The sequence below is a fragment of the Engraulis encrasicolus genome, chromosome 22 (genome assembly GCF_034702125.1).
Source record: "Engraulis encrasicolus isolate BLACKSEA-1 chromosome 22, IST_EnEncr_1.0, whole genome shotgun sequence".
Taxonomy (NCBI): Eukaryota; Metazoa; Chordata; class Actinopteri; order Clupeiformes; family Engraulidae; genus Engraulis; species Engraulis encrasicolus.
Genome location: NC_085878.1, coordinates 40359737 through 40372236, shown reverse-complemented (window position 1 = coordinate 40372236; position 12500 = coordinate 40359737). Strand labels below are relative to the sequence as shown.

Sequence of the window (12500 nt, the reverse complement as noted above, 5' to 3'; positions counted from 1 at the left end):
TCTGGCAGCTGGAAGCAACTACACTGCAACCGGAGAAGGCGGTTATATCCCAGGATATATCCCAGGCTGTCGCAGACATCACGGGTAGTGTAGGAACTGCTCCACTCCACTCCACTCCCAACGATGTTGCCTGGAGTGTCATAAGTCAAGTGTGTGTGTGTGTGTGTGTGTGTGTGTGTGTGTGTGTGTGTGTGTGTGTGTGTGTGTGTGTGTGTGTGTGTGTGTGTGTGTGTGTTGCTGCTGCTGAAATCCCCTGCTCTCTCCAGAGGGTGACTGCGTAAAAAGAGGCGCTATTGTTCCTCCACTCCTCTGGTCGGCTCGGGATGGATCTTTTTGACCGTACTAGGTTAATGGGTCAAAATGGAATACCTCTCGCCAGTGGTTTGGTTTTGGGGGCTGACTGTGCTGTGCTGACACGCAACAACAACAACAACAACAACTCAACGCACACTCACTCACATGACCAGGACATAGCGGCAGCAACACCCATCACTCACTGCAACGGAGATGATGGGAGTAGTTTTAGAGTCGTCGAGGAAATCGATCGGTATTTTTGTAACGGAAAATGCTGATTTATGATTTTTCTTTCCCCCTCCAGTTACATCACTTCTCGACACACCCACCACACACCATTTCCTGTATCAGGGGGTGGGCTGTAGTAATAGTAGCGTCAGCATCTGTGATTAACCTAAAAAAAAAATATTGATGCTATCTTCACAAACTTTCAACGTAATCGTAGAACAGGGGATCGTGCCCACCATGGCCTTGAAGCACAACACACAGGAAACTTTCTCTTTCCCTCTTTGTAGATTCAGTGTTTTTCGGAATACAAAATGAAACACAAACTATACCCATTATACTATAAACAAATATGTCATCCAAAGAAAGAGACCACTGCTGCATCTCACCACGCGCCCCACTGCATATCGAAACCCCTCCATTTAAAACGAATGAGAATCGTGTGATTGACCCAGATAGCGAAGACACAGGACCAGCCATTCATTCATATTCACTGAAGATCAAACAGATACCTAACACAACTTTCTCAACTATCTTCCCAACTTTTAATTTTACGCATCAACTTATTTCAGAGAAGGAGTGTCTAGGCTATCCTACCACATGTCGGGCACGGACAAAGTCTACTGAGTGAAAGTCATGTATGAATGCTATTACCACTTCGCCGATGAGAAGAGTTCCTTTCCGAGATGTAACAAACTCTTTGCTGGGAAGAATGGAGAATATTGCATGCCGTGATCCGGTGGATCCCGGGGCTTCGATGTCCCCCATTGCGCTGCCGCTGATGCATACAACTGCCCCACTCCAATGGAAAAAAGTCTCACTCCTCTCCTGCAGCTGAGTTGACAGCGGACTATGGAGGGAGTGGAGAGGGGGGAAAAAAACTCGCACACAGATGAACTCGCGACGTGTGTGTATGTACTATGTGTGCGTGTCTCTCTCCCCTACCCCCTAAAGTGGAAACGGAAATAATGGTAGGCTACCGCGGAAACGAAAATATCACAAAAGAGCAACATCTGCATTCTGCAAATCTGGACAGTGTTAAGTTTAAAAAGAATGTGGGCGAGTAGTTCCCCCCAGGCGGGGTTTTGGTGTGTGTGTGTGTGTGTGCGTGTGTGCGTGTGTGTGTGTGTGTGTGTGTGTGTGTGTGTGTGTGTATGTGTGTGAATGTGGGCGAGTAGTTCCCCCAGGCAGGGTTTTGGTGTGTGTGTGTGTGTGTGTGTGTGTGGAGGGGTTTGGTGTCATCAGCGGGGCAGGCAGGCAGGCGCAGGCGGCTAACTAATGATGTCTGGAGATAATAATAAAGAGACAGGGGAAGACAACACAGCACAGGGCACTCAGTGGTCTTTAATTGTGGAGCATTACTCCCATAGCCCACTAGCTAAACAGTTCACAAGACATTACTCTCATAGCCCACTATCTAAACCAGGGATGGGCAACTGGAGGCCCGGGGGCCACATGTGGCCCACCTCCTCAGTATCTAAACCAGGGGCCGTAAAAGTCCTCCATGAGCCGTATGATGAACAAAAATCAGCATTTCCCCCTGCACTTTAGGCCTATATTAAAGGCAGCCACCTTTACAAAAGACCCCACCTTCTTGAAGTCCACTGAATAGAACTTAATTGTACTGTAAATATAATTTCTAAGATTCCTTTACAAAATATGTCATATTTCATGTGAATCTCCAAACATTAAAGTCATATCGGGGGCCAGATAAGACAGCCACCGTAAATGGCCCCCGAGACACACGTTCCCCACTCCTACTCTAAACATTTCACAGCAAGACAAAAAAGGTCTGGAGATAATACTGAAGAGACAGGGGAAGACAACACAGCACAGGGCACCTAGTGTGGTCTGTAATTGTGGAGCATTACTCTCATAGCCCACTATAAACATTTCACAACAAGACAATTGGGAGGGTTATGCTGCAGGGTGGGACTTCAGGATATGGTGATAGTCTCAAGGCCCCTATGTTATTATGAAGCAGAATACATATAAGAGGGTTCATAAATTGATCAAACACAATACAGTATCCAGTGTGCAGTGCGGTTGAGTCAAAGATGTACAACATGAAATTGTCCTTCAGTGCAATGAATACTTTTGCTTACTGTTACTGCAAAAAACATGATTTTTTTTTCCAGTAATTTTTTTGGCTTGGCTGTCGTGCATTCACTTGAAAAAAAATTGAAAATCACGTTTTTTACAGTTACAGTAAGCAAAAGTAGGCTATCCGTTTGCTCAGAAGGACAATTTCATGTTGCACGTATTTGACCCGGTTGCTGTTTGTAGTTTACTATTTTTTTGTGTGGCCATGCTGGGGGAGAGGGAGGACTCAAATTCATTGTGTGAGTGTGCATGTGCGTGTGCGTGTGTGTGTGTGTGTGTGTGTGTGTGTGTGTGTGTGTGTGTGTGTGTGCGTAATAAGTGAGTAACAACGCAGTCTATCTCATTAGGTGCAATGGAGTAAATGGTGTAAAAGCGATGTAATGAAATGTGTTTACTTTTGACCCCTCTGGTGTGTTTCACCAGGCTAAGGATTTGGGATGAACATCTTACCAAATGAAACCAAAAAAGTAACATGAACATGTTATCATTCACAGAGCACAAAGTGACCCTAGCCTGGAATATAGCCAGGGAACCAATTCATTTTCTCGTGGGGGAGATCGATCTAAAGTATTTTAAATAGGGCCTATATCCTTGCAGTTCCCTCCACACACCTGCGCACCATGGGCGGCAGGGCATTTGGTGTTGTTGGCCCCAAACTTTGGAATTCACTCCCACTGTCTCTTCGTCAGTGTTCCACACTATCTACTTTTAAATCCAAGCTGAAGACACACCTTTTCATTTCTGCTTTTCCACTTCATTGACAGGCACTTCCACTTTATTTTAATCATCAGTTTATTTTTAATTTTACATATTATTTTTTTCCCCCTCATTTTATTTTATTTTCAAATGCATTCTACTTCTTTTCTTACTTGAAAACATTTATCTTTATTGTACTTTTATTTCTATTTTATTTTTTCATTTTAATTACTCTCCTATTGTTAATTCACTGAAGCTTTGTTTTACTTTCCCTACTGTTATGTATTTGTTTTGATTGTAAAGTGTCCTTGGGTATCTTGAAAGGCGCTCAAAAATAAAATTTATTATTATTATTATTATTATTATATCTAAAGCTTGATGAAAAGCTGGTTTTTAAATGGTGTATATGTAACTAATCGAACCCGAGTCGGCCGCACAGCAAACGTGTGCCCTACCATATGCGCCACAGTAGGGCCCTGTAACTACAAGCGTCTGTTTGTCTGATAATAAATCTTCTCCACTCTTGCCACTTTGTGATTGACATGGCATCCCAAATTCAGGTGAAGACTTCCGCCAGGGTTTCCATCCATGCTTTCCTTTCTATCGTAACAAATCCGCAAAAGAGCATGGGAATTTCTGTAGGGACAGTTACTTTGATATGTAACTTTCTCCACACCATGACGTTACTTGCTGAACTTCGATAATCCTGGAATGTCATCTCATGTACTCCTGAAGTTAAAGGAGATCTTCTTGAAGAGCAGGAATCCATCCACCCCCCACAGAACTGCACATATGAAGCCCACGATCTGAAAACACACAGAGACACGCCCACACACACACACACACACACACGCACATGCACACGTGCGCACACGCCCACACACACACGCACACAGATGCACACACAGACATACACACACACAGGCACACACACAAACACGCACGCACACACACAGAGGTATATGATGACCAAAATGGTACTGATGGCACATACAGTATAGCTAACATCTGAATTTCAGAGCAATAGGCTAATCGGTGATCACAGAATTAAACTCATCTGGGGCTGCCCCCTTGCAGAGGTGAGGCATAAATGCAATTTCGTTTTGCGCAGTGTGCAGTGAACACTTGTGTGCTGTGGAGTGCTGTGTCACAATGACAATGGGCGTTGGAGTTTCCCAGTTGGGCTTTCACATGTCCAGGTGGCCTGCTGCACCAAAGCACGTTTGGTTTCTCACCAGTAGGGGGCAGCATCTGGCAGTTTCGGCATTACAGTAGGCTGTGCCTTCTATTGCAGCCTAACGGGGGCGCTACAGCCCCTTCTCGTCACTGTAACCATGGCAAGGTGGGCAAGGATCCATGTTTTCTCAGATCAAGAGATCAAGGAGAGATAGAAATGAGATAGCTAGGCCTAGACACTCTGTTGAAGTGGCGGAGAAGTCTCTGTATTTACCAACACACATTGCTTGACACAGGGGTGGGGAACCTTTTTCATTCGAAGGGCCACTTCAAATTGCTCCAAGGGCCGTAAAAGTCCTCCAAGGGCCGTACTATGAACACAAACCAGGATTTCCCCCTGCACTTTAGGCCTATATTGAAGGCAGCCACCTTTACAACAGACCCCACCTTCTCTAGGTCCCCTGAATATAGCTTAATTGTATTGCAAATTGAATTTCTAAGACCCCTTTACAAAATATGTCATATTTTATGTGAAGCTGCATTAAACATTAAAATCATGTAGGGGGCCGGATAAAACGGCTTCAAGGGCCGCAAATGGCCCTTGAGATATACAGTAGGTTCCCCACCCCTGCCTTGACACCATCTAAAGCAAATTTGCTTATCTTGATGTCATCAGCAATCCATATCCTTTGTGTGTGTAACTGATGGTGTCAAGCATATGTGGTGGTAACCAAGTGAGAAATACAAAGAAAAGTGTCTCACGTTGAAAGTCAAGCATGGTTGTGGCTTGTTGTGGGACTCACAAGGTTCGCGGCTGCATGACTGCCGTCAATATTAGGAAGTTGAATTTCACCAAAAGAAACATGCGTGTCAACATGTGACTACTGAAGCAGATCATGATCCTCTCTATGGAGGTTTAAAAATAGGAGTGTATGCACATCTGGACATCCGTTTTCACACAAATTGAGAAAAAGACAATTCAATTATATTATTAACCTTACTTTTATATTATAAAACTTTTCTGTTTTAAGCTCAACAGAAGTTGCATTAAACTTAGTCTACTCTATGCACATTTCAAAAATATCTTTAATGCTTATTGTAGGGCTGTGCAATATATCGAATTTATATTGTGATATCGATATTGCTGTCAAACAATTTCAAAGTTCATAATATCGAGTTGAAACAATATTTTTTGTCATATGTCTATATTGCCAAAAGGTATGTTACAATAAGCGCAATACATTCCATTCCACTTGAGGAATTGCAAGCACAGAGCCGACTTGATACCCAACACTCATGCAGAACACCACTGTGTGTTTCTCTATGGCCCTCCACTCACACAGTTGAATGGAGGTAAGATTGTGAATTGTTTAGCAAAATTATTTGTCTAAAAGAAATATCGTCTAAAGAAATCGTGATATCAATATTGACTGAAATTATAGTGATATTGATTTTTCTCATAATCGAGCAGCCCAGCTTATTAATATATTGTTCAAAATGTTACTTTGCAACAGGGGTGTACTCATTACTGCTGAGCACTTATGTCAGGGATGTCAAACTCAGGCCTGGGGGCCAAATTTGGCCCGCGGAGCCATTTTATTTGGCCCGCGAGATCATTTCAAATGTGCATTACAGTTGGCCCACATACACCAGTAGTATTAAGATTTGAACATGAAAATGCGTATATCACAAGAATATGAGTGGGCCCAGGCCATTGAAACAACTCACACTCAAATGCAACAGAATATGTGCAGGCACATTTGAACTATGTTGGGAATCTGTTTAAACATGAGCAATTTCAGTCCATTTTTGTAAAAAAAATTCTATTGAGTTTGGCCCGTGACTTCGCTCCAGATTTTGATTTTGGCCCTAGGCCAATTTGAGTTTGACACCCCTGAGTTATGGTCTGACTGTAGGTGTTGTGCATGTGGATTAGCATGTCTAATTGTCTGTCTTGATGTGTGATCGAGTGGGGTGTCCGTTTTGAGTGCGTGTTGAGCAGGTTGTGTGTTAATAATAATGGATCGTTTTTATATAGCGCTTTTCTTGGTACTCAAAACCACCGTGTTGATCATGTAAAGTACATGGTACGTGTGTGTGTGTGTGTGTGTGTGTGTGTGTGTGTGTGTGTGTGTGTGTGTGTGTGTGTGTGTGTGTGTGTGTGTGTGTGTGTGTGTGTGTGTGTGTGTATGCTGCAAAATGCTGGAACCTCCCTGTCCAAATTAGAACTGCCCCAACAGTATCTTGTTTAAAGGGAAGTTAAAAACAGCTTTATTCTCATCTGCCTTTGGTGATAATTAGTTCATTACACACTATATATAGCACAATATAGTTTTTTTTCTCTATTCTTAAGCACATTGAATGGCATGTATGTATGATAATGTGCTATATAAATATTTTTGATTGATTGATTGATTTGATATGTATGTATGTATGTATGTCTGATACTCACAGCCCCAGCAATGGTAGCCTTGAGTGAGTTCGTAGCCAGAGCAACTATGCTGAGAATGACCATGAAGGCCACTGCACAGATGGAGTTCAGCATGTCCTGCGCAGACAGGAGCAAACAAAACAAATCAAATCAAAATCTTAGAAAGTTAAAATGTGAAGACATTTGTACATTTCCAAGTATACTACATGTGTCTATGAACGCATGCACACGCGCACACACACACACACACGCACGCACGCACACACGCGCACGCACACACACACACACACACACACACACACACACACACACACACACACACACACACACACACACACACACACACACACACACTCCGCCTCACCACAACAGGCCAGACGAAGAAGGTGAATCTCTTGTCGAGTTTGAAGAGGTAGAGTAGCAGGAGAGCACAGGTCAGTAGGAGTTCCATCACCGTGGCAACAACATACGGTGGCCTAGAGGCAACGGCGTAGCACAGGAAAGCCACAAACGCTCCCACCTGAAAACAAACAACCACAAGGGTAGTAAACACTACACACATAAGGCACATAGTTCCTAGCCTGGTCCCATCCCATAATACTACCATTTCAGTGTGGAGCCAAGTCTCTTGGCGGAAGTAGGCCTATGTAGGATGGTGCATGAGTGGAAACTTGAAAAGCCTTTATTGCCATAGTATTATATCACTATGGCATTACACAGGTGTGATTAGTAAAACATTATAACTTGGTCATGGGAATACTGTGGTAGCAGTAAACCTATACAGTAACAGGGGCAACAGTGATGATGGGTTGATAACATAGCTGACTTTTCTTCTTCTTCTTTTTGATCTTTTCATGTGATCCTGACATGCTACAACAACAGTTGAAAAAAAGGGTAACGGAAAGAGCTTTATGCAATCGAAGAGATTGGCACACCATGCATTTCCATAGTGACGATATTGCAAAGAGGAAGAAGGAAACAGAAAACACAGTACCACTTGTTTAGAATAACTAACTATAAACACTTTATAAACACTTAATGAATAATGAAGAAATTATCAACTAAATGTTTACAAAGGTTTATAAATGGGCAAGAAATACTATGTTAACACAGCAGACACAGCACAGTCTCAGCACAGTTTCCCCTCCAAAAACCAGAAGGCATGAAACGTGTTTATAAAGCTTTTGTGGGTAGTTATTCTTAAGGGTTACCAAAAATACAGTAAACAAAAGCAAAAACAACACTGAAAAACCAACTTTTACATTGAAATAATTTGAACTTGAAAAATGAGAGGCTGATCTGATGTCATAAAGAATAAACTGAATCCTGTAAAACAAGATGGTGTAACCATGTAGTTTCAGTTCAGGGTTAGAGGGCTAAGGTTAGGTCAGGTTAGAATGGGGTTTTTCAACATCCTCTTGGGGGTTTATCTCACCACAATCTCCCTCGAATGTCACATTCACCCTCGTCACATTCTCACAGTCATCTTTTCATATACATGTACGTGAACAGAGCACATCACTCACTCTGTGCATGAATGTTAACACAAACATTACAGCACGAGGTGACAGAGTACCTTACATCAGGCTATTCCATTTGATGAAAAAATCTTTAACTAACATTTTGACATTTCCCACAGTACGTTCCATTGTACTGTAAATGTCTTATTCAGTGGATATCTTGATGTGACTGACAATACCAATGCCCCAACACTCAAAACACACACAGACCGGCACTTGCAAAAGCCAAAGTGCTCAAACGATTTACACAATTTCTCGTTTCCCCTCACTTCTAATCTGCTTCTAATCAAACATATACAACAACTGACTATGGTCGAACATGCACTTTTGCTTGTTGTGCACATAGCCTACTGTAAGAAGAACTACCTCTAATATAAAACATATTGGAAAAAAAGAATGATGAAAAGAGGAACTGCTGTGTTCTCAGTTTCTGGTTCTTTTCCTCTCTCCATAATAATAAGCCAATGCAGACTTACGATTTCAGCAAGCTTCAGGACCCCTCGGACGGAGGTGAGGAAGGGCTTGTTGAGCTCCAGGGGGGCCGTGTTGCTGGACTCCTCCTTGGCTGCCATCTCCTCTCCTCTCCTCTGCTCTCCTCTCCTCTATGGGTGTTGCACTGTAGAGGAGTTTATTCTGCAAGGAAGAGATGAGATGACACTCAAGCTCACTCAACCACACTGTGGGCAACACTACACTGCAGCTGACTTCCTGACGTCAACCCCGCCTGCCTTTGCTTCAGGAAAAGGCTATATGTGACAATGATGATTCATGTCTGTGGAAGAACTGCACATTTCAACAAGTCATTTGAGGACATAACCAAATTGTACCCCCTCCCCTTCCCTCTCTCTCTCACACACACACTCACCTACTCTCTCTCCCTCTCTCTCTCTCTCTCTCTCTCTCTCTCTCTCTCTCTCTCTCTCTCACACACACACACACACACACACACACACGCACGCACGCACGCACGCACGCACGCACACACACAAAAGGTCCTGGTAGGGTATCATGTCGCATACCCACACACTCACAAAAAAGAAAAAAAAACCTGTATCTTAAAAGTTCTAGGTTATTGTCCTGAGTTAGGAGTCCTTCAGTTCTGAAGACATAAAAAAGCCAAAATAGTACAAATTATTGCCTGTGCTAGGAGTCCCTCAGTTCAGTTATAATAAAGATGCAAATGCACAGTAGTAGGCTACAAAGCATCTATTCCAGGGGGTGAGATAGGTGAGGTGGGGTGTAGTGGTTTAGTGCCCTATAAAGTGCCCAAGATAGTGCAGTCTAGTGCAGGTGCTTGTGCCATGGGGTGGGGGAGGGGTGAAGTGTAGTTGCTACACAGAAATGGTCTAATAGAGACAGTGAACTGAGCTAAATAGAAAAGCAGGGGGCTGTGTGAGGGGCTGCTTGGGCTGTTTTTTCAAGCTCAGAGGAGCCCTGGGTAGGCTATAGTTAATTTGATGCTGCATCTCAGAGATATGTGCAATACATCTCCATGGAACAATGGGATTTAGGATCTACCTGATACAGCAGATACAACATTTTTCAATATCACATCTTGTCACACTTCTGCAATTGTTGTCCCCCCCCCCTTTTTTTTGAACTAGGTTAACCTACTCATACATGAATTAACAATTCTTTCTCTGATACGTTCATTCACAGCATACACACAGTCACAGACACGCACTCACACGTATGTGCAGTTTTTCAAACATGACATAGGCCTACTGATGTAGACAAGACAAAGACAAGCAAACAAAAATGAAATGAATGAATCAACAGACAAACAGCAAAAAAAACAAGCTCAAAACACATTATATGTTTTTAATAACAAACAGATGGACAAATAGCCTATATATATTCACATAAAAAGAAAATTATTGCCTACAGAAATGACCATCAGTGTGTGTTATGATAAAAAAGGACGATTATGACCCGAATAGGACGCCGTAGTGCACGGAGAAGAACCTCACTCGGAACACAGTGGGTTTACATACAGTGTTGAATCTCGCCCTCAAACCCGTGCCTGCAGTTCACCTAGGGAGCGCTGTCGAGACAGCAGAGCTCATAAGGCTGGCGCTAATAACTGACAATTGTGCTCGCTGTCTGCTGAAACTTGACAATATTACTGTAAGTTCTGAGAAACCAATGTGAATTTCAATGAAATGTACAATAACCTGGGAATTATGTCCTTCTGATTTCCTACAGCGTTGGCATTTATGAGTCAGGCTCCGCTAGCATCTTGCTAACAAAATTGCTTTACGGTCGTCGTGATCACAGCAATGCAGCCGGCCGACCAATCTAAACGCAGTGTGTGAAGCCACTCGTGACGTCATATTGACAATAAAGACGTATTTTACAAAGATCCAGCAAGTTTAAACATTCAAACTAACTGCTGTTTGAAAGGATAATCTATCCTGCCTTTTGGAAAAATAAAATGAAACGATGATACCAATTCTCTCCCAAAGCAATGGCAGCATCGTGGTTGAGCTCCATGCAACCCCATTCATTTCAACAGCCTCTGCGCTCCTTGGCGCTCCTCTGCGCTGTCTGGATGGCGCCACTTAGTGGACAGTACCACCCGGAAAAAGTAGCGAGATTCCTCTCTCGTATTACCCATAAACTCTCTCTGCTCGGAAGTACAACACCACGTGACAGCCCTTTAACTATCCATGCGAGTCTGTCAGATGGCGGAGAGAGCCTCGCGATGTGGATAACGTTAAAATCTATCAAAGGACTGTGGAGGAGTTCAGCACGAGCCTACACCTCTTTTGGTGTAAGCATAAACTTGACTGCTCACAGCAAAGCCTGTCCTTTACGCCAAACTGTGACATCAACCATTGCAAGATTCCATGGAAACTGCACCAAGTTTGTGTCAAGTAAGTGTAGCCTCTCTCTCTCAAAGCACTCTTCGCTACTGTTGCCACAAAGTAATCTTGTTGCAAAACGTCGAGTCGATTCATTGTTGCCATCATAGCCTCCACATTTGCAACTATGTATCAAGTGCCTGCTTTCACTGCTGCCTACCTTGATTCCACCTGCTTCAACGGCAGTTCGCGGTTTAGCCCGAGGATGCTTTTCTTCTCTTCTCCTTCCTCTATTGGTGTGATCTTTGTTTGCAGTCTACTCTGTCTAACGATGTTTTTGTGCCGAAACGGTATAATGCAAACGTCACTCGACTCGACAACGAATGGGACGGGCAACGTCATTCAGTTGATTAGCATCGCGCTTTGCCTTTGCCCATGCTTATCCCTGTCCTACCTCTCTGCTCCTGTGTACCCCTTCGCCATAGCCTGCCGCTGAGTCTGACTGAAGCTGATCTGAGCCAGGGAAACGGATTGTCTGATAATGTTGTCTCCTTCTCAAGGGAAGCTGGTGCGCAATGGAGAGGAGAGGGCGTCAGTGGTAAGGATTTTGTGTTTTTATGGATGGTGTGCTTTTATACTAACCATTACCCCTAATTCTCACCCTGAGTGCAGTTATGCATGACGTGGTATGAAGTTATGCATTTCACTGTTTCATAACGAATGAACTACTGATTGATTCGTGCATTTTTGGAAGTTTACGAAGCTACGTTGAGTTGTCCATGTCCAAAAACACAATGACATACAATGAAATGCAGGTGACTGAACTGTAAGTCGAGTGGCATAATTCACTTGATTGTGTTGTAATGTTGTCCTTTTCAGATTTGCATTGAAGGTAACATTGCCAGTGGGAAAACGACATGCTTGGAGTACTTCAGCAAAACAAGTGACATAGAGGTACGCAGAAGATCTGTATGGATATAATTTCATTATAGTAGGGTTAATTACAGTGTGTCACAGAAGTGCGTTCACCCCTCACATTTCTGCAGATTTGTAAGTATATCTTTTCATGGGACAACATTAAAGAAATGCCACTTTGACACAACAAAGTAAAGTAGCCTGCGTACAACTTATTGAACCGCTTCAATATATTGTTCTCTGGGACTGAGATGGCTTGTACCTCCATGAAAGCAGTCCACATTGTGATTCTGATGGACTGAAAATCTTTCATCTTAGTTTTTCTTTAGTTTTTAT

At 43.0% G+C, this 12500-nt stretch overlaps 3 protein-coding genes across 4 annotated transcripts in view; 1 reads left to right on the top strand and 2 right to left on the bottom strand.

Annotated features, from left to right (window-relative positions):
* cmtm3 (CKLF-like MARVEL transmembrane domain containing 3) overlaps positions 1 to 1587 on the bottom strand; it is a 17606-nt gene extending 16019 nt beyond the window's left edge. Inside the window, exon 1 of the mRNA XM_063187808.1 lies at positions 1174 to 1587. Within this exon, the coding sequence (XP_063043878.1) occupies positions 1174 to 1287 (114 nt within the window). The 5' untranslated portion in view covers positions 1288 to 1587. The remainder of the gene's footprint in view (positions 1 to 1173) is intronic.
* Positions 1588 to 2975: 1388 nt separating this feature from the next.
* Positions 2976 to 9150, bottom strand: LOC134438284 (chemokine-like factor). The gene is made up of 4 exons (XM_063187809.1): positions 8922 to 9150; positions 7290 to 7445; positions 6947 to 7042; positions 2976 to 4124 (listed from the first exon to the last, which is right to left on the bottom strand). The coding sequence occupies exons 1-4, from the start codon at positions 9015 to 9017 to the stop codon at positions 4038 to 4040; spliced, it is 435 nt and encodes a 144-aa protein (XP_063043879.1). The 5' UTR covers positions 9018 to 9150; the 3' UTR covers positions 2976 to 4037.
* Positions 9151 to 11080: 1930 nt separating this feature from the next.
* The window catches only part of tk2 (thymidine kinase 2), a 10157-nt gene continuing 8737 nt past the window's right edge, over positions 11081 to 12500 (top strand). Inside the window, exons 1-3 of one of the 2 annotated variants that reach the window (XM_063188815.1) lie at positions 11081 to 11321; positions 11810 to 11847; positions 12129 to 12203. In XM_063188815.1, the coding sequence (XP_063044885.1) occupies positions 11150 to 11321; positions 11810 to 11847; positions 12129 to 12203 (285 nt within the window). In that variant the 5' untranslated portion in view covers positions 11081 to 11149. Of the gene's footprint in view, positions 11322 to 11734; positions 11848 to 12128; positions 12204 to 12500 lie in introns of both variants that reach the window. The other variant, XM_063188816.1, reaches the window with a different exon arrangement.

Coding starts and splice junctions, on each gene's coding strand:
- LOC134438284 (XM_063187809.1), bottom strand. CDS start 9,017: ATGGCAGCCAAGGAGGAGTCCAGCAACACGGCCCCCCTGGAGCTCAAC. Junction 7,043..7,289: donor TCTTCGTCTGGCCTGTTGTG/GTGAGGCGGAGT, acceptor CTGTCTGCGCAG/GACATGCTGAACTCCATCTG. Junction 4,125..6,946: donor AGGCTACCATTGCTGGGGCT/GTGAGTATCAGA, acceptor GTGTGTTTTCAG/ATCGTGGGCTTCATATGTGC.